The sequence below is a fragment of the Schistocerca cancellata genome, chromosome 5 (assembly GCF_023864275.1).
Source record: "Schistocerca cancellata isolate TAMUIC-IGC-003103 chromosome 5, iqSchCanc2.1, whole genome shotgun sequence".
NCBI lineage: Eukaryota > Metazoa > Arthropoda > Insecta > Orthoptera > Acrididae > Schistocerca > Schistocerca cancellata.
Genome location: NC_064630.1, coordinates 92251413 through 92274341, shown reverse-complemented (window position 1 = coordinate 92274341; position 22929 = coordinate 92251413). Strand labels below are relative to the sequence as shown.

Here is a 22929-nt window from a genome sequence, read left to right as displayed (position 1 = left end):
GCAGTACGTCTAAACTTATCACTGAAGAAAAACATCATGCATTTGATACAAAGCAGTAAATTCAGCTCAAAGAACTATGTCAAGAATCTGCAAAATTAATTACAAAAGAGCCAATGTTACCATCCTCCATAGTCTGTGCTGTGACAGGCTCAGAAAGGGGTCCTGAACCAACTTGGTTGAAAGCTTGAACAACTACAGAGTAGCGAGTGAATTTGCTAAGGCCCCCTAGCAGCAGTTCACCACCTCCTTCCTCTCCATCACCAACCACAGAACTGAAGTTATAATTCCCTGTGCCAGAGCTACAAGAACAGAATGAATATTGTTATTTCATGCTGCATACTACAGAGTTGTTACAATGAAAACACTCAATTATTGACAAAATAATTTAATTGGATAGATAAAAAATCTACTCATCAAGCAGTGGCAGAGCACATACATAAACAATGGTTGTAACGGGCAAGCTTTCACAGCCAGTGGCTCCATCCTCAGGTAGAAAGCTTGAAGGGGAAAGAGGTGGTGTGAAGGAAAAGGACTGGAGAGGTCTAGGAAAAGGGGTAGATTTCAGGAAAGTCACCCAGAAATGTGGGTCAGGGGAGGCTTACCACACGGGATGAGAAGGAAAGACTTCTCAACCCATTTGGTAAGTCTCCCCTGACCCATGCTTCTGGGTGACTTTCCTGAAGTCTACCCCGTTTTCCTAGACCTCTCCAGTCTTTGTTCTTCACCCCTCTTCCTTCCCCTTCAACCCTTATGCCTGAAGAAGGAGCCACTGGCTCCAAAAGCTTGCCAATTACAACCATCTTTTATGTGTGTGTTCTGCCACTGCTTGGTGAATAGATTTTTTGTCTATCTAGTTAAATTATACTACAGGGTTAGTACAAGACAGACACAATGTTATTCAGAATCCCTGACAATGCCAATTTAATAACATCATTAATTTTAAATTCACGTAACCTGTCCATTTCTGAAATAGCATATGTTTGAACAATGATTCATACAGCAGTGCATGAAATAAATAAAATAAAAAAATTATCCTCTTTTTGAAGCAAACATTTTCTTGTACTACTTGGACACTTGCAGAACACCAAAGAGGCGATACAGTCTCTGAAGCAACTCACCAAAATTCAGGATTTTCCACACAATAAATAACTGAAGTATTACATGCAAGCAAGTGAAAGTTACTGTATGTGAGCTTTGCAAATTCCCATACACATTAAAAATTGTACATCATAAAATAGTATTTAATGATTGTACAGCTCATAGTTAATCAAGGTAATTTAACTCTCTACTTTTTTTATCTTTACTGTGTCTTACATTAACATCTAAAATATGTTAGCTTAGTACTTTTAACAGTTTATAACTTCTGTACTCTGTATGTCTTTCTAGACAGTGCTTCAGAATTTCTATTGCATAATTTTAGCTGCTGTTGAGGGGACATAGTAGACAAAGTTTTGATAAGAAACCCATGTCCAGAAATCTAAAATTTGAATATAAAATAAATCTGAAGACTGCATAACTTCCAAATCTTTTGATTCACATTACACACACAAATTAAAAAAAGCACAGTGTCATCAATCTCTGTTGTAATTATGACACCACCAGAGATCTGCAAATTAGTTTGTTAATAGTATTTAAATTCAAAATACAAATACTTACTTATTTTTTCTATTGAAAATGTAAATACAAAATGTTTTCAAATAAACGTACTGAAATACAAAATGTAAACTACATATTTTCAAAACACTTTTATTTAAATAAAATATTCCTAGTTAGTGAATTTATGTTACATGCCATTTATCTCATTGACTGTAACACCAATAATTGTTCAAATATTTCACCTTTCATGTTTCACCCATGTGGTCACATTGTTATTCCACCAAAGGAGTCTGCCTCCAGCTGCCACAGACTGTGCTCACGTGTGTGCAAGTTGAGTTTACATGAATGTGTGCGTGTGTGTACATTGTCTATTTTTGACAAAGGCCTTGTTGGCCAAATGCTAACTGTCCAACAGTCCTTTTTTTGTGCCTTTCTGTGATTTAGCATCTCCACTATATGGTGAGTAGCAACTATCTTTTTCATTATATTGTTACATTTCATCTTAGATTTTCCACTGTTTGATTTTATCAAAGTGAAATAGTCATTCAGCAGGAGCAGAACTTGGCAAACACAGGAAAAACAATTTTGGTAAACATTTTTGGAAAGCATCCTGAAGGAGCCATGGGTCTGATGATGGTTCTGTAGAAAGAACCGAAACCGGTTACCTATATCATTAAAACATACATGAGTGATCAAGACTGAACTTTAGTCAAAATATAACAGGAAAAACACTTTTTGCAGCTGGATGTCTGTCCAAGGAATCTAAACAAATGTATTTATAGTTTAAATATTGTTGTGTTTCCAGACTAAATGTAGTGATCACACAATTACTGGCTACAGAATAATCAGAGTCCTCAACACACATATAATAAGATTCAACCTTTTTTTATTAGAAAGTTGCAAGTTCTTGCCATATTCATTTTCTTGTTTCATCTTCCACATTTCTGAAATAAACAGCTCCTTAATGTATTTTCTACTAGCCTTCAGTATCTATTTCTATTTGGAAAAAAAAAGAATAAGGTTGTATCTTTGTCCCTTTTTAAACTTCTGATGCCATCCATCAGCGACAGGTTTTGAACAGTTTATGTATTCATTAAGAAACTGTATTTCAATTTCATTAAAACTTGCTAATCTGAACTTCATTAAGGCTTCATTTACAATATCCTTGACTGGGAGTCGTTCTTGAATAGAAATCCATTGTGTTGGACTTGGATTTTCCAGTTGATTCTAAATACGTTTCACAAGCTTTAGGAGACTTTGAACACGGATTGCAAAGTGCAGGCACTTTGACATGGCTGCATCATAAACTTGTTTGTGTGAATTACTTTGAGATCTGACAATGTAACAATATGTGAGTGTGGTTTCAGTTATCTGAGACTGCAGACATGTGTGCAAGTTGCATTTGCATGAGTGTTTGTATGTTGTATATTGCTGACAAAGGCCTTAATGGCCGAAAGCTATAATTGTGTGAAGCTTTTTGTCGTGCCTATTGCAACTCAGCATCCCCACTATATGGTGAGTGGCAACTTTCCTACTCTAATACTGCTACATTCCATCCTGGATTTCCATTGTTTGACATCTGACCTTATACATATCTATACATTACTAAATGTAATATGTGTTACCCTGCTCCCTCCTTCATTCAATTCCTTTGGTGTTATCAGATGATTTCAGTACATTTTACATTAAACATCAGTGGCATAGGCTCTGCAGTTATTAAAGGGAGGCAAAATTATACAATAAAAATTAATACAATAAAAATTAATTTAAACAAATGAAACAAAATGCATCATACGAAACAAGATCAACAACAATGCAGGAGAAGAAGCACTTGTATTTTCTTGTACACAAGTGCAATGTGACTGTCTTTTTTTTCCACAAATAAGTCTATAACTTGGTCTACAAAGATCTGATCAATGGATAGTCTCTAAGTAGTGTCTTTTCTTTTGCTAACGTGCTCAAGCACAACAGCCGGGTGTTGGACATTGAATTTCCTAAATAATTCTTCACTCATTTAAGAGTACTCATGCTTTGTTCACTGCCTGCTGTAGTTGCAGGTAGGGTCAAAGCCAAACACAGGAACTTCAGTGTTTCTTCATAAACAGAGTCTAAATCATTGCGACAATGTACTGTAAGAGGATCCTTTGAGATAAGTGTTTTTTATCATCAATGTATATGTTACACAGTTCATTTTCAAGTTGTTCTTGTTCAAAAAAGGGTACTGTTTTAATAACTGAAGCAGTTTCAACTTTGGGAATTCTTTTTGATAGTTTGGGAAAAAATTTTCATTCAAAAGTTCAACAAACTGAATTTGGGGAAAGTCTTTATAAATCTTCTTTCCATCTGAATAATTTGCAAATCCAGTATCTCGTAAGTTAGTGCCCTCAGAGATGTCTTTTGACTGTCACAGAATGATTAAGTTGCTGTTCAAATAAGGTGCATTTAACGCATTCACCAACAAATGTTTCCCTTCTTAATTGTCGAAAGTTTCTCAAAACAGTTCTTATTTTGTCATGGCAAGCAGTTATACTGACAGCTTTTGACTGAAGAACATTAAAGAGATGATCAACATAAACAAAGTATGCTCGGTAGAAGCAAAGCAAGTACACAAACGTAGGATCATCCATCTGTCGTTTCATTCCCACAAGACAGCTCAAAGATTCTGGGTCCCACTGAGAGTCTGTATCATCAATTATATAATTAAAAACACTATATAGCTCTGAGAAATGACAAGATATTGTTGAAACTGCCCTGGAACGAAAGTTCCAGCGAGTATTGCTTGCATGTGGCAGTTTAAATCCTTTCTCAGTTAGCAATTCAGTTCATTTTGATGATTTGCTGAAAAACAAATAGAATGCAGTACGATCACTTACAAACATGCGTACTTGTCGTATGATTTTGGAGGCATGTAACAGTACCAAATTAAGTTGGGGTGCATAACAATGAATAAAGAGTGCATAGAGACAGAACTGCTTCACCAATTGTTGTAGTCCTCTTTCTCTGCCCACCAGTACTGTAGCACCATCATATGTTTGACTAACCACTTTTCCTTTCACATTCCATTCTTTCAATACTGCATGAATAATGTTTGACAAACCTTCAGCAGTTTCATCTGCAGAAACATCGTAAAATCCAATGAATCTTTCCTCAATTTTGTCTGCAATACAGTATCTGAATATTATACTCATTTTACTCTTGCGTGACACGTATAATGTTTCATCAGCTTGAATCGAAATGAAATGCAGTTCTGAATTTCAGATTTTATTTTCTCATTAACTTTCAAAGTTATCATTTCTATTACATCATTCTGTATATGTGGAGAAGTTCCTTTAAAGGTTGAAGATGATGTCAGATGGTCTCAGATTAACTTCTCTCTTTGAGCTAGTAAATCCAACAATTCCAGATAATTACTTTTCTGCTAGATGATTTATCTTCTTGATGACCACAAAAGGCTGGTTCTTGTTTACAAAGAAATAGAATTGCCTGAATAAGACGTGCCAATACTCTCCTGTTGGATGCAGCTTGTCCGTTGTATTTCATTGCTGTCAGACAAGCAGCTTCAGAATGGGCATGCTCAATTCTACTTTTGCCCAATAACTGAAATGATTCTTTGTTCTGCAGGTGATGTTTCAATATCTGATGCTTTTGTACTTTCCTGTTAAAGTTCTTTATTGTACAAATCCCCTCATTGCACCATACCAGGCTGTGTTTTTGTTTTCACTTAGAACTACATTGAGTATAAGAGTAGGTCGTTTGTCCTTCAATTCAATTGTATCCAAATGGTACATTTCCAGATATGGGTTCCTTATCAAGACTTTATCTACCAAGTCTCCTCCACAACCCCAGAAGCTTGTAATAGGAATTTTGAACACGTCCTGTATAGATGTCATGCACAAAGTCATAGGCTACCTGTCTTCAGCAATCGTTATGTAATTTTCCTTGTCAGTCACTCCTCATTTGTCACTCATTATGCAAACGTTCATGTCAGAGTCCATGCCAGGTAGACAACACTTAAATGTCTAAGTCATGGTTGAGCAGCAAGATGAATTATTATGTTAGCTTTGCATTTGTGAATTTGTGCGACTACTTATTATCGATGCAGCTTACCAATCTCTGTTATGAAACTGACAAAATACAAGCAAGATGATCATTGTGAGTTTAGTATCACTAAATTTTAAAAGAATGAAAAAGCACATTCGATAGTGCTGTGTACTTTTATTTAATAACTGCCTATAACACAAAATAGTCCAGAATGAGATTTTCACTCTGCAGCAGAGTGTGTGCTGATATGAAACTTCCTGGCAGATTAAAACTGTGTGCCAGACCGAGACTCGAACTGTGGCTAAGCCATGTCTCCGCTATATCCTTTCTTTCAGGAGTGCTAGTTCTGCAGGATTCACAGGAGAGCTTCTGTAAAGTTTGGAAGGTAGGAGATGAGATATTGGCAGAAGTAAAGCTGTGAGGACGGGGCTTGAGTCGTGCCTGGGTAGCTCAGTTGGTAGAGCACTTACCCGTGAAAGGCAAAGGTCCCGAGTTCGAGTCTCGGTCCGGCACACAGTTTTAATCTGCCAGGAAGTTTCATAATGAAATGGTTGTTACTTTGCAATTGGGCCTTATAATGAAAATACGGGAAAAGTTGAATTCAAAACATTTGTTACATTGAGGAGAGCATGGTGTTCTCTAAAATGTTTTAATGATCCTCTGAATCATTTCACCATCAAGTAAAATTAGTGAGTTCAGTCTAAAAAAAGAATAATAAATAAAAAAAATATTGCCACACTGAGACCCCCACACAATCCAGTCTCCATCTCTTCATCATTATCACTACACCTTCAGGTAAATAAGGTTTTCCAGAAATCTGCCAGATCCCTACATTCCCATCTTGGAAGCTACACCATATGTTATGACTCAACATTCCCTGACACCTCCTTCCATTGTCCCAAAGATCAATGATGGCACTGTTTAGGCAACTCTAAGTAGCATCACACATCCAGTGAGTAATATCTAGAAAGTGAAAGAACCATGAAAAGCATGTCCTGTAGATTCAATGGATCATTTTGTCACTGCAATGAGTTTGAATGGGATTCCTCTGCTATAATTAATGGACAAGGACATCTGATCATTCGGTTTTGAAGTACGTTTTGGAATTCAATGATCCACATCAATTATCTTCTTATGCCTACAAAGGCTATGGTTTAAAGCCTGAGCTTGTGGTAGTCTACAAATAAGTCCCATTTGAGCTCACTCACTTTGCGCTGTTTGAGGATTTCTTCTGAAGATGCTGATCAGTTCTTTCACAGAAAGTCACAATACCATACCAATGTTATGACTGACACTGTTTAATCATCCATTTTTCTTTGTTGTTTCATTTTGTCTTACAACATATCTGTGATGGGATTATGTCTCTGCTTACCACTCATAAACACAGCCTGTTGCACAGTGTATTTTCTGTGATCTTCTCAGATACTTTTGCTCACATTATGTATTTTGTGTCCAGCACAAATGCAGGCATGACTTGGGCAAATTCCCACACAGTTTATTCTGTGGTGTGAATTACAATTATGCCCAACTTGGGTGTTTGAAAGTTATCATTCTTTGCAGTTATGACCATATTTTATTAGCTATTCATTAACTTTTGTTCAGGTTAACAAGAATACAGGTAATTGTTATCATCTGAATTTGTAACTAATATTTGTCACCACATCAATGAAATATTGGAAGAACAGTGGCATTTCTATAAAACCTCCAATTCTGCCATAATGGCACCTCTCTGTCCAATAGAGAATCCCATTCTTAGCACCACGTGACAGTCTTTTTGTTGTGCCTATCTGCGACTCAGCATCTCTGCTATATGGTGAGTAGTAACTTTCCTTTTCATAATCCCATTCTGATCACAGATTCATGTAGAGTTCCCACATATAAGGTGTAAAAAAAAGGAGCACTCACACTTTCAGGTTCAAAGAAAATTTGAGTTTCATTTCAAACACATACCCAACTCTTACAATAATAGTTGGTGCTGATTTTTATTTACCCTTGATATGTTGGCACAAATACATATTTAAATCTGAATGTATGCATAAAACATCATCCAAAATTGTGCTACATGCATTCTCTGAAAATTATTTCGAGCAGTCAATTCATGAGCCCATGCAAATAGTAAACGGTTGTAAAACAGACTTGACCTTTTAGCAACAAATAATCCTGAGCTAATAACAAGCATCCAAATGGATACAGGGATTAGTGAACACAGGGTTGTTATAGTGGGACTGAATATTATAACCCCCAAATCCCCTAAAAATAAACGAAAAATATACCTATTCAAAAAAGCAGACAAAAATTCACTTGACTCCTTCCTGAAAGACAGTCTCCACTCCTTTCAAATCATCAATGTAAGTGCAGACCAGATGTGGCTTGAATTCAAAGAAATAGTATTGACAGCAGTTGAGAGATTTATACCAAATAAATTAACAAATGATGGAGCTGATCCTCCTTGGTACACAAAATGGGTCAGAAGACTGTTGCAGAAACAATGAAAAAATCATGTCAAATTGAAACAGATGCAAAATTTCCATGATTGGCAATCTTTTACAGAAGCTTGATATTTAGCATGGCGTTCAAGGCAAAATGCTTATAATAGTTTCCACAGTGAAACTTTGTCTCGGTACCTGGCAGAAAATCCAAAGAGATTCTGGTCATATGTGAAGAATGTATGCAGCAAGAAACACTCAATGCCTTGTCTGCACGATAGTGACAGAAATACTATTGACAACAGTTACTAAACACAGCCTTCTGAAATTACTTCACCAAACAAGATGAAGTAAATATTCCAAAATTCGAATCAAGAACACCTTCCAACATGAGTAAGGTAGAAGCTGATATCTTCTGAGTAGTGAAGCAGCTTAAATCATTTAACAAAAGCAAGTCTTCCGGTTCAGACTGTAAACCAGTTAGTTTCCTTTCAGAGTATGCTGATACAATGCTTAACAATCACATACAACCTTTCGCTTGATGAAAGATCCATACCCTAAGACTGAAAAGTTGCACAAGTCACACCAATATTCAAGAAAGGTTGTAGGAGTAATCCACTAAATTACAGGACCATATCATTAACATTGATATGCAGCAGGATTTCGGAACATATATTGTGTTCAAAAATTATGAATTACCTCAAAGAGAATAATCTATTGACACAGTCAACCATATTGTAGCGAAATTGTGTGCTTACGGAATAACAACTCAGTTATATGATGGGATTCGTGATTTCCCCTCAGAGAGGTCACAGTTTGTAGAAACTGATGGAAAGTCATCGAGTAAAACAGAAGTGATTTTTGGCAATCCCCAAGGTAGTGTTATAGGCCCTTTGCTGTTCCTTATCTATATAAACAATTTAGGAGACAATCTGAGCAGCGGTCTTAGGTTGTTTGCAGATGATGCTGTCGTTTATTGACTAGTAAAGTCTCAGAAGATCAAAACAAATTGCAAAATGATTTAGAAATGATGTCTGTATGATGCAAAAATGGGCAACTGACCATAAATAAAGAAAAATGTGAGTCATCCACATGAGTGCTGAAAGGAACTCATTAAACTTTGGTTACATGATAAATCAGTCAAATCTAAAGGCCATAAATTCAATTAAATACCTAGGAATTACAATTACAAACAACTTAAATTGGAAGGAACACATAGAAAATGTTGTGAGGAAGGCTTTCATGATTTCCCAACAGAGAGGTCACAGTTTGTAGAAACTGATGGAAAGTCATCGAGTAAAACAGAAGTGATTTTTGGCAATCCCCAAGGTAGTGTTATAGGCCCTTTGCTGTTCCTTATCTATATAAACAATTTAGGAGACAATCTGAGCAGCGGTCTTAGGTTGTTTGCAGATGATGCTGTCGTTTATTGACTAGTAAAGTCTCAGAAGATCAAAACAAATTGCAAAATGATTTAGAAATGATGTCTGTATGATGCAAAAATGGGCAACTGACCATAAATAAAGAAAAATGTGAGTCATCCACATGAGTGCTGAAAGGAACTCATTAAACTTTGGTTACATGATAAATCAGTCAAATCTAAAGGCCATAAATTCAATTCAATACCTAGGAATTACAATTACAAACAACTTAAATTGGAAGGAACACATAGAAAATGTTGTGAGGAAGGTTTTCATGATTTCCCAACAGAGTGGTCACAGTTTGTAGAAACTGATGGAAAGTCATCGAGTAAAACAGAAGTGATTTCTGGCATTCCCCAAGGTAGTGTTATAGACCCTTTGCTGTTCCTTATCTTTGTAAACAATCTAGGAGACAATCTGAGCAGTGGTCTTAGGTTGTTTGCAGATGATGCTGTTGTTTATTGACTTGTAAAGTCTCAGAAGATCAAAACAAATTGCAAAATGATTTAGAAACAATGTATGTATGATGCAATAATTAGCAACTAACCATAAAAAAGGAAAAATGTGAGTCATCCACATGAGTGCTGAATGGAATTCATTAAACTTCGGTTACATGATAAATCAGTCAAATCTAAAGGCCATAAATTCAATTAAATACCTAGGAATTACAATTACAAACAACTTAAATTGGAAGGAACACATAGAAAATGTTGTGGGGAAGGCTACCCAAAGACCGCGTTTCATTGGTAGGCAATGTAACAGATCTTCTAAAGAGACTACCCTTATATGTCCTCTTTTAGAATACTGTTGCACGGTGTGGGATCCTTACAAGATAGGATAGATGGATTACATCAAGAAAGTTCAAAGAAGGGCAGCACATTTTGTATTATCACAAAATAGGAAAGAGAGTGTCACTGAAATGATACAGGATTTAGGGTTGAGATAATTAAAACAAAGACATTTTTCACTGTGACACAATCTTCTCACAAAATTTCAGTCACCAACTTTCTCCTCCAAATGCAAAAAGTATTTTGTTGACTATGACCTATATAGGAAGAAATGATCATCATAATAAAATAAAGGAAATCAGAGTTTGCACACAAAGCTATAGGTGTTCACTTTCTCTATGCACTGTACGAGATTGGGATCATAGAGAATTATTGTGAAGATGGTTCAATGAACCCTTTGCCAGGCACTCAAATGTGATTTGCAGAGTGTGATGTAACTGTAGAGGTTACAAATAGAAGAAGAAAATACCATGGTGAGCTAAAACATTATGATGACTGCCCAACGTGAAACTATATGCCATGTGATGATGGTGCAGGTGCATGACATGGTAAGGAAGGTATATAAGCCAAGACGAGATGAACAGTGAAACCAAACGAAGGCCACATGTTGTTGGATGTAGACATCTACATCTATACTTTGTGAGCCATCTTATGGTGTGCAAGGGAGGTCAGATATTTGACCACTCTGTAAAACAAGATGTGTGGTGAACAGTGGCAGATCAGATGACAGAGTACAATGCTGGTGCAGGCACAAGTGTTTCAGAGTACATCATTCAGAACAATGCTGAACAATGAGGGCCCATAGCGGATGACCACTATGTGCTACCATTTTGATCCACCGACATGCTCAATTACAATTTCAGTGAGCACGTGATCAATGGAAATGTGTCACCAAGTTAGTTGAATCATGTTTCTTGCTACACGAGGTAGATTGTAGCATCTGCATTCGGTGTTGACCAGGCAAACAATTTTTCAAACAGGCACCATGCTATTGACACAGGGCAGTGGGGCAGTGTTATGCTATGCTGGACACCCACTAGGACTTCCATGAGGCCTGTGGACTATGTGACCAATATTGTGGACCGTCTGCACCCATTACGCTAGATGTCTTTCCCTTGATGGCATCTTGTAATAGGATAAAGTACCATGTCACAAAGCCGGAATCAACCTACAGTAGTTTGATAAGCATAATAGTTGACTCACACTGATGTTTGCAGCACCAAAGTAACCTAACCTGCACCTCATGCGGTGTGATTGAGTGCCAGCTCTGTGTCCACAAATGGCCAGCCCATAACTTATGGGAATTTCATGGCCAGCGCATAGACATCTGGTGCCACATACCTCTAGAAACCTACCACGGACTTGTCAAATATATGCCACACAGAAACACTGCTGTATTGTGTTCCATGTGTGGACCAATGTTTTGGCTTATGTTTGTTTGTTATATGAACAACTACTTGGATGTCCTTTATTTACACATTAGACTTAATTTTCCACAGTTTTTCATAGTGGATTAAAATAACAGGAAACATAAAGAAACAGAACAAAGCAGCACGAGAATGAAACTCTTCCTTATAAGGAATGCTCAAAATGCTCTCTTGGTTAAACCTAGTTAATAAGCAATGCTTAGTTCATGGCCAGTACTTTGTGTTACATTTCACTGAGTTTCAGGTTAAAATGTCTCTCTTCATTGCTTTTCTTACACACTGTGTCATGGACGTTTATCAGTATATAATCAGTTAGCAGTGTTCATCACCAATATGATTTCCAGTATCCATACATATCAGAAAAATGTATGTATGTATGTTCCACATCTTCTCCTAAACCACAGGACCAATTTCAACCAACTGTGGTGCACATATCGCTTACTGTCTGGAAAGAATTGATGTGGGGGTAAGAACCACCTACCTATCAAAGTGGTGGGGGTGGGGTGATAAAGAAGGTGCGAATGCCCAGACTTTATTTACCCAGTACTTAGGAGTATGAATATTTAGTCACTTGCAATAGGCTTGACATTTTGATTTATTATTTATTTACTGCTAACTATACTCATGACACATTTTGCAAACAATATTTACATGTACCACTAAGTGTACCTGCAAGATTATATCATGGTATGACCTGCAGTTCAGGAGATATGATGTCATAAACACAGAGGAGAGTGCCGCATCACATGCGACATTTAAATTTATTATTTCTTTGCTACTACCTCTATTTGCAACATGTTATGCAGACAGTATCTACACATGCCACTGAATGTATTACAAAAATACACCATTTTACACCATGTTGTTCATGAGATATGATCCCGTAAACACTCAGCTTTATGAAAACGAAAAAGTAAGATGAAATTTACTAGAGATAAAAGTGAAATACATGTGCAAAAATGTGTGAAATATGTTAAATGTATGTTACATGTATACATGGGCAAAGCCATGTGTAAAAGTTATTCCTAAACCCCTAGATCAATTTCAACAAAATCTGGCACACATACTACTTACTATCAGGAAATAAATACTGTGGGGTATGAACCAGCAACCTTCTATTGGGGTATGGGTTCCAGTGTACAAGACTGTTAGCAGTTTTGATTTCAGACCAAACCAAGTGTCCCAACAAGAGCTACTTGCTGGTCCACTCACTTTTGTAGGGTGTAAGATTAACTTTTCTTGCACCACAAATGAAGTAGCGACTGTGGATTGAGAAGGGGGGGGGGGGGGAGGAGATGGATAGAAAGAGAGGGGAAAGGAGGAGATGGACAGGAAGACAGGGCGAGAAGGCGATGGACACATATAGGAGGAAAAGGAGAGTGGGAGGGAGAGATGAACAGAGAAGGGTGAGGAGGAGATGGACAGAGAAAGGAAAGAGGAGGAAGACATAGACAGGGAGAGGGAGGAGGAGGAAGAGATGGACAGAGGAGGAAGAGATGGACAGAGAGAGGAGGAGGAAGAAATGCACAGACAAAAGGAACAGAAGGAGATGGACAGAGGAAGGAAAGAGGAGGAGGTGGACAAAGAGAGTTGGGAGGAAATGGACAAAGAGAGGTTGGAGAAGGAGATGGACAGAGGGAGGGGGGAAGGGAGAGAAAGAGGAGGAGGCTGATAGATGACTGGAATATATACATACCTGGGCAATGCCAGGCACTCAGCTAGTAGTGAAATAAAAATGTACAAAACTGCAAAGTTGGCAGATGCCAATGTGATGTACAGATTAGCATAAAATTATGGTAATGACAGTGCTATTCAGTGTTTGTATCCAGAGAAATTTCCACAACAAGAGTGTCTCAATGAGAGGCTGTTTGAAGCAATCAGTCATCAACTTAGTGAGCATGGTATGGTTACACCTGCTACTTGCCACCAATTATTATAAATTTAATCTGGTTAAGGAAATTTGTGTCTGTTTGTATGACTACAATTATTTACATTTAAATCTATGATTAAGTTTCATGATAGTCTACTAGACAATTTTTCTGTCTTTCATGAGAGTATGATTATGATGTGTCTACTTTAAAAATCTTGAAACAGCTTATATTTCATAGGATGTAGTCAAGTTCACAATTATTCTAGTCTTTACCACTGATAACAAACTCATCATTTTACTTTCCATTACAGAAAGGTGTTGTACTATGGTTCACTAGTTTACATTTTCCTGTACATAACTTCATATGCTTACTACTTAATCACCATTATGAATGATGTTATTATTAGTATTTCTTTCCAAGCTGGCACAAAAGATTTGATTGTGAGTAGGGTATATCTAACATCCTGTGATACATCACTGCTAATACTGAACACTTTCACCCTAACACAATGGCCAGCCATACACTAAATCAAGCGCTGCAGTTGAACAGGATCTCTCTACAATCTGCCACCAAAGAAATATTTACATTCTGTAAGCGCCACAGCTCACAATATCACTTGCAAACTTACACTGGTCATACTTCGATTAGTCACACAGTATATTAGTCATACACATAAACTTTGTTACAAATCTGCAATATTTCTTTGACTATTTGGGTGTTTTCAGTTGTGTCTTTGTTTTGTCTTAGCCAATGGCCTAGCCGCAGTGGTAACACCAATTCCTATCAGCTCACCAAAATTAAGCGCTGTCCGGCTTGACTTGCACTTGGATGGGTGACCGTCTGGGTCTACCGAGTGCTGTTGGCAAGTGGGGTGCACTCAGCCCTTCTGAGGCCAATTGGGAAGCTACTTGACTGGGAAGTAGTGGCTCTGGTCATGAAAACTGACGATGGCCAGGAGAGCAGCTGATGACATGCCCCTCCATATTCGCATCCAGTGACACCCTTTGGCTGAGGATGACATGGCGATTGGTCGTTACTGTTTGGCCTTCTGAGGCCTGTGCAGACAGCTTGTTTGGTCTTCCTTCTCTTGGAGTTGTAATTCACATGAGGAATTCATGGACGAAAATTTAAGAGTTTCAGGAATCTAATGTCACCATTGTGTTGCTGCATCTTGATTAACATATGAATAAACACAGCCTCTATGAAACACGACAAATGTGTTGTTCAGCATCTCTGAGCTCAACAATGAGTTTTACGGTTACTTGTTCTCGAGCATGTGGCAGTCGCTAAAATGAGGTCTACATATGTGGTTGAGTGTGAACCCTTGGTCAGAGGAAGTATACAAAACAAAGCCAAGTAGCATACAGAATTTATGCTCTTGTGTCGGAAGAAAACAATCCGCAAGTAGGGAATGTTATCCAATAGTTAAGCCACAGCTGCAAAGTACTAACACGAATTCTTTACAGACGAATGGAAAAACTAGTAGAAGCCGACCTCGGGGAAGATCAGTTTGGATTCCGTAGAAATACTGGAACACGTGAGGCAATACTGACCTTACGACTTATCTTAGAAGAAAGATTAAGGAAAGGCAAACCTATGTTTCTAGCATTTGTAGACTTAGAGAAAGCTTTTGACAATGTTGACTGGAATACTCTCTTTCAAATTCTGAAGGTGGCAGGGGTAAAATACAGGGAGCGAAAGGCTATTTACAACTTGTACAGAAACCAGATGGCAGTTATAAGAGTTGAGGGACATGAAAGGGAAGCAGTGCTTGGGAAGTGAGTAAGACAGGGTTGTAGCCTCTCCCCAATGTTATTCAATCTCTATATTGAGCAAGCAGTAAAGGAAACAAAAGAAAAATTTGGAATAGGTAAAAACCAGATGGCAGTTATAAGAGTTGAGGGACATGAAAGGGAAGCAGTGCTTGGGAAGGGAGTAAGACAGGGTTGTAGCCTCTCCCCAATGTTATGCAATCTCTATATTGAGCAAGCAGTAAAGGAAACAAAAGAAAAATTTGGAATAGGTATTAAAATCCATGGAGAAGAAGTAAAAACTTTGAGGTTCGCTGATGACATTGTAATTCTGTCAGAGACAGCAAAGGACTTGGAAGAGCAGTTGAACGGAATGGATGGTGTGTTGAAGGGAGGATATATAGGATGAACATCAACAAAAGCAAAACAAGGATAATGGAATGTAGTCAAATTAAGTCGGGTGATGCTGAGGGAATTAGATTAGGAAATGAGACACTTAAAGTAGTAAAGGAGTTTTGCTATTTAGGGAGTAAAATAACCGATGATGGTTGAAGTAGAGAGGATATAAAATGTAGACTGGCAATGGCAAGGAAAGCGTTTCTCAAGAAGAGGAATTTGTTAACATCGAGTATAGATTTAAGTGTCAGGAAGTCATTTCTGAAAGTATTTGTATGGAGTGTAGCCATGTATGGAAGTGAAACATGGACGGTAAATAGTTTGGACAAGAAGAGAATAGAAGCTTTTGAAATGTGGTGCTACAGAAGAATGCTGAAGATTAGATGGGTAGATCACATAACTAATGAGGAAGTATTGAATAGGATTGGGGAGAAGAGAAGTTTGTGGCACAACTTGACCAGAAGAAGGCATCGGTTGGTGGGACATGTTCTGAGGCATCAAGGGATCACCAATTTAGTATTGGAGGGCAGTGTGGAGGGTAAAAATCATAGGGGGAGACCAAGAAATGAATACACTAAGCAGATTCAGAAGGATGTAGGTTGCAGTAGGTACTGGGAGATGAAGAAGCTTGCACAGGATAGAGTAGCATGGAGAGCTGCATCAAACCAGTCTCAGGACTGAAGACCACAACAACAACAGTTAAGCATTCAGGAAAGATGAAGATTTATTTGAATCTAGTGGCATGATTTTGTTATTGTATTCCAATAATACAAAGGATATAATAAACTATTAGTGACCTGCTCATTTAGTATATTGCACAGTGTGTTAGTTTGTGAGATGGGAAGGAGGGCCAGGCCAGGATAGAATTTGCGCAATGGATTAACAACCATGGCTGTGCCCCACAGGTGGTTTCTGACACTCATTTAGGCAAATCTGGGCTGGTCTCCAATTCCTGCCTCAGAAAATACGGATCACAAACAGTTAAAATATGATCATAATAAAAAACAAAGATTACACATTTCACAGACAGGCAGTGCATATGACTTCCCTCCTTTAGATAACTGATGGCTGCAGTGTCTGGAAGCACATCTGGCCACAAAGTAAAATAAAAACGAATTTGCCAAGTTGTGCATACAGTGGGCCCTATACTATATAGGATTAATACTCAGTAAATTAAGAACAATAAAGTAATGGCATGTCATACATTGTGCTTAATAACTTCACCCATATGAACATCAAATAATACTAATGGTGAACAAACCATCACTGACATGGAGAGGCATAATTGTCAGAGAAGTGAGCAATGCTGAGGAACTTCAAAACTCTGGAAATCACCAATGTCCTATAGAAGACGTAATTCTGATGCATGAAGCACCAAATGTAATTATCCCTGGCCACAGAGATTTGTTTAATTTATCAATACAACATTATCCACAGTATGGCAACTGCCAACTACCCACAGACGAATTTTAGTAAGATGTTGGCAGATATGTTCTCACTGTAACCCAAAGAAATTCTGGTTGTATGTAAAGGTTATTAATGGCACCAAAGTTAGTGTCCACTCCCTAGAAAAAAGAGACAGGAATTGAAATGGGGAGCAAAGCAAAAGCTAAAATGCTTAACTGCATTTCCAAACGTTCCTTTACAAAGGAAAACTCTGGAATATTGCCCTATTTTAATCCTCATTCCATTGAAAAGATGAATGGAATCAGTATTAGTGTCAGTGGTGTTGAGAAACAGCTGAAATCATTAAAACTGAACAAAGCTCTAGGACCATATTGAATCTCTACAGGTTTCTATCATGAATTTGTCTAACTTTAATCTATTGTAGATGCCTCAAACAAAAACCCATATCTAGCAATTGGAAGAAAGCACAGGTAACATCCATCTACAAGAGGGGTAGCAGAAGCAATCCACCAAACTACCACCCTGTATCTTGGACATTGATTTGTTGTAGAATCTTAGAACATATTCTGAACTCAAACATAATGAGCTACCTTGAACGGAATGACCTCCTTGATGCCAACAAGCATGGATTCCAAAAATGTCGATCATGTGAAAGCCAACTCACACTTTTCTCACATGACATACTGAAAGCTTTGGATGAAGGCAGTCAGACAGGTGCAGTATTTCTTGACTTCTGAAAAGCATTTAACTCAGTACCACAACTATGCTTATTGTCAAAAGTCCAATCATATGGGATATCAAGAGAAATTTGTGGCTGGACTGAGGACTTCTGGTACAGAGAACACAGTACATTATCTTGAATGATGAGTTATCGTCAGATGGTGCAATATCTTCATGTGTTCCCCTTGCTGTTCTTGTTGTATATTAATAACATTGAGGACATTATTAATAGGAACCTTAGACATTTTGCAGATGATACAGTTATCCATAATGGAGTACTCTCTGAAAGAAGCTGCATAGATATTCAGTCAGATCGTGATAAGATTTCAAAATCATGCAAAGATAGGTAACTTGCTTCAAATGTTCAGAAATGTAAAATTGTGCATTTCACAAAACAAAACAAAAAGCATTGTATCCTATGACTACAATATCAATGAGTCACAGCTGGAATCAGCCAACTCATACAAATACTTGGGTGCAACACTTTGTATGCAAATGAAATGGAATGATCACAAAGGCTCAGTTGTGTGTAAAGAAGGCAGCAGACTTTAGTTTATTGGTAGAATACTGGGGAAGTGCAATCAGTATACAAAGGTGACTGCTTACAAATCACTCATGCGACCCATTCTAGAGTATTGCTCAAGTGTACAGGACCCATACCAATTAGGACTAAAAGTGGATGTTGAACTTATACAGAGAAGGGCAGCATTAATGGTCACACATTCATCTGAACCATGGGAGAGTGTTACACTGATGCTGAAGAAACTGAACTGGCACACTCTTGAAGGAAGTCTACTAACAAAATTTCAAGAACTGGCTTTAATGGATGATTCTGGGTATATACTACAACCTTCTACATATCACTCACATAGGTATAATGAGGACAAAATTGGAGTAATTACAGCGTGCACAGACACATTCAAACAATCATTCTTTGTGAGCTGGATATGTGAACGGGACAATGGGACATACCCTCTGCCACGTACTTTGCAGTGGTTTGCAGAGTATGCACTTAGATGTAAACGTTCAGTGATGCTTAGCAGAGTGTTTGGGATCAGATAGTACTTGGAGCAACATTCGCATGAAACAAAGGAATGCAAAACAGTACATATTGAGAGCCATTTTTCTGATCTGCAATTGAGAGGCTGTAACTATAATGGATACCTTGTTTCTCTTTCCACTTGAAAATGCTGCTGATGATTACATCAAACAGCTCTTCACCCAGACAGAAGATGGTTGGTACATATACAAGGTGACCAAGTGATGATCTTCAGATCTGTGCTGAAGTTGAGACTTTCAGAAAAATTATTTCAGCTCTACTTTGGCCTGTACTGAACCCTATATCACTTTTTCTATGTCACCTACAAAGTAAAAAATGATGATGACACACTGAGCAGACAAAAGCAGTCCTTTGCACTATGCCTTATACTTGTGCTGTGGCATGATACAAGGAACATGAAGGCCTATTTGATAGTCCCTTCGTACTAATGGAAGTAACTATACTTGAATGACATGGCTACTGTGGGGATGTGAGAGCATGGCCAGAATATAGGGTCAAACTGCACTGCTTTATGAAGGATTACATGCTAGCAGATTTCTGAAGCTACAATCCATGGCAAAACATCAGATGTTTATTCAGGAGGGAGAGGAATGCCACTTGTGCGTCACCTGCCAGGGCATGGCAGTTACAGCTGCTGGCTGGTGATGTGTGGGTCATTGATTCGAATGAGTCCTTGTGTAATTATTTATGATCTGGCCTCTTTTTTTAAGATTCTGGGACTTCCTTGTTCAAAAAACATTGCATCTTGCTGGAACATTCCATTTACATATACACTAAGGTGGCAAAACTCATGGGATACCTCCTATTATCGTCTCAGATCTCCTTCTGCCCAATGTAGTGCCATGACTCAATGTAGTATGGACTCAACAAGTTATTGGAAGTTTTCTGCAGAAATACTGGGCTGTCTTCCTCTATAGCCCCAAATAATTGCAAAAGTGTTGCTGGTGCAGGATTCTGTGCATGAACTGGGCTCTCGATAGTGTGCCATAAATGTTCAATGGGATTCATATTAGGTGATCTGGCTGGCCAAATCATTCACTCAAACTGTCCAGAATGTTCTTCAGACCACCTGTGAACAGTTATGACCTGGTGACATGGTACATTTTCACCCATAAAAATTCCATTGACTCAGTGACATGGCACATTATCACCCATAGAAATTCCATCACTGTTTGGGAACATGAAGTCTATAAATGGCTGCAAATGGTCTCCAAGAAGCCAAACATAGCCATTTCCAGTCAATGATCAATTCAATTAGACCAGAGGATCCAGTCCACTCCTTGTACACACAGCCCACACCATTATGGAGCCACCACCAGCTTGCACAGTGCCTTGTTGACAACTTGGGTGCATGGCTTCATGGGGCCTGTGCCACACTCAAACCCTACCACCAGTTCTTAATAACTGGATTGGGACTCATTTAACCAGGTCATGGTTTTCTATTCATTTAGGATTCAACTGATATGGTCCAAGCCCTGGAGAGGCACTGCAGGCGATGCAATGCTGTTAGCGAAGGCACTCACATCGGTGATCTGCTGCCATAGCTCAATAATGTCACATTTTACTACACTGTACTAACAGATACATTTATTGTGTATCCCACATTGATTTCTGCAGTTATTTCACACAGTGTTGTCTGTTAGAACCGAAAATTCTACACAAGTGCCACTGCTCTTGGTCATTAAGTGAAGGGTGTCAGCCACTTTGTCGCCCATGGTAAGAGGTAATGGTTGAAACTTAGTATTCTCAGCACAGTCTTGGCTCTGTAGATTTTGGAATATTGAATTTCCTAGCAATTTCCAAAATGGAATGTCCTATGCAGCCAGCTCCAACTACCATTCTATGTTCGAAGTCCATTAAATCCTGTTGTGAGGCCATAATCTAGTCGTAAACCCATTTACTTGAATCATGTGAGTAAAAATGAGCTCCGCTAATGTGCTGCCCTTTTACACCTAGTGTATGTGATACTACCGCCATTTGTATATGTGCATATCACTATCCCATGACTTTTGTCATCTCATTGTAAACAGGAGGACTTTCTGCTCAAGAATGCAGTTCATCTCTGTTTGTATTTAGTGTGTGCCTAATAAACATGTTTCCAGTGTGAAGTGTTAGTTATTGTTGACAAACTTACTCTTGATTCCAGATTCTATGTGACACTATAAATAACCAAACTAATGTAAGAAATGAATTAAAATAAAGCACATCAGTTATCAATCCAGAAAACACTACACTGCTTTATTAGGAATAGTCCTGTTGGAGGTGGTATGCCATTGCTTTCCTTTGACCATTGAACAGACTTACTCAGCCAGTTACAGGGGGACCTAAAGCTTAATGTGGATTCTGAATGATGGGGCACCTAAGTAGTTTTCAAATCAACAAACATTGCCACAGGTGAAAGAAGCGATATGAGACTTTGGTTTTGCAATCTGGTACTTTACGACTTACCACCAAGCCACTTTATAACTTCATGTTCATTTGCAAATCTCTCTGTATTCCTCAGTAACTGATGAAGCTATCTGATTTGTTTTATATTTTCTATCTGAAGAAATTTTAAGTTTTGATTTTGACTTATCTACTCATAGGATATACTTCTACTGCATCATTTGTATAAAAGTGCTTAAATAACCAAAGTCTTTGACATTTGATAATACTTTCGTACAGCCAAGACACAAACGAAAATGTGTATAATAAATACTCTTGCTGAAACCAAAAGAAAAGACAGTAACATAACTATAAATCAAATATAAAGATATTCACTCTTGTACAGACACAGATGCAAGTACTACTTAGAAAATAAACGAGCAAATAACTTCTGTTGGTGCTAAAACAGGGATGTTATGATGTAGACACAAGGATAGAAGGTGATCTGCAATTTTGAGCTAATCAGCTGACCTAGTTTCACGATATCCAACATTGTAGCCTTGAATGTCACCATGCTGCAATTCGGCCAGTGGGGGTGCCCACGTGACAAGCAATTCTGTGGAGGACACTGGCCTCAGGGACACATTCAGAGGTGGGCCCGCTGGTCTCTGGGGTTCTGTACGCACGGACAGCTCTGCGCTAGGCACACTCTGCCCTGCCGGACCCTCTGCCAGCACACGGAATGTGTAACGGGTGGCTGGCTTCAGGTCTTCAATTGTTGCCGACAGTTGCAAGGGTGATTCAGTCTTCTCCAGCTGTTGCCAAATTCCTGTTAAACAATAGAATAATAACTGTACTACTTCACACAATAAAACACTGGCACATCAGAATTTTTTGGGTGCACTTACAAATAAGATTATGCTAGAATGCAACAATTGAATAAGACAATTAAGCAAATCAAAGGGAATATGCAAACAGGTGAATGATGTAAACCTGAATCAATGGGGCAATGTGACGAAGATATAACTTTCCATTAATTTCACCCACACATCTAATTGTGTTAAATTTGTAACCTTGTTGAAAAAGAAGTATTTGAAGGAAGGAAACTAGATTAGAATTTAAGCTTCTGTCAACAACAAGATCACTGGTGATGGAGTGGGAGAAGGAAACTGGAGTGGATACGGCTGAAGGAACTTCCCCAACATCTGCCTTATGTGATTTAGGAAACTTAAATCGGGATGGGTGGACAAGGATTTGAACTGCTATCATAACAAATATGAGTCCAGTGGGCTAATCATGTGCCCACCTTGCTCTACAGCTATGTGTAGCCTGCCAAACCATTTGTGTACTGGAATCAACATTCTGAATGATACATGTCAGTCATAACAATTTTCGCAACTGCTTCAAATCGCTCCCATCTATTGCTTCCCCCATTATTCAGCTAACTAGTACTTGGTGCAAAAGCTGGAAAACCTGTTTCCATTCTGAAGGAGTCCAAGTCTATATGATGATTATTTTTTACATCTTTAACTGAGACTATGCAAATCGCAAGTCAGCAACAAACACCATTAGGAAGTAAATGTACAGGGAAATGTGTCCAAGAATTTCTCGATTCTCAAAGAGACCACTTCTACTGCCACATAATCAGCCTTGTAACTGAG

The 22929-nt window shown here is 38.2% G+C and overlaps 1 protein-coding gene across 1 annotated transcript in view; it reads right to left on the bottom strand.

Moving 5' to 3' along the window:
- The window catches only part of LOC126188380 (Down syndrome cell adhesion molecule-like protein Dscam2), a 445363-nt gene that overhangs the window by 126108 nt on the left and 296326 nt on the right, over window positions 1-22929 (bottom strand). Inside the window, exons 14-15 of the mRNA XM_049929979.1 lie at window positions 21800-22097; window positions 121-299 (exon numbers count right to left, since the gene is read on the bottom strand). Coding sequence (XP_049785936.1) covers window positions 121-299; window positions 21800-22097 — 477 coding nt within the window. The remainder of the gene's footprint in view (window positions 1-120; window positions 300-21799; window positions 22098-22929) is intronic.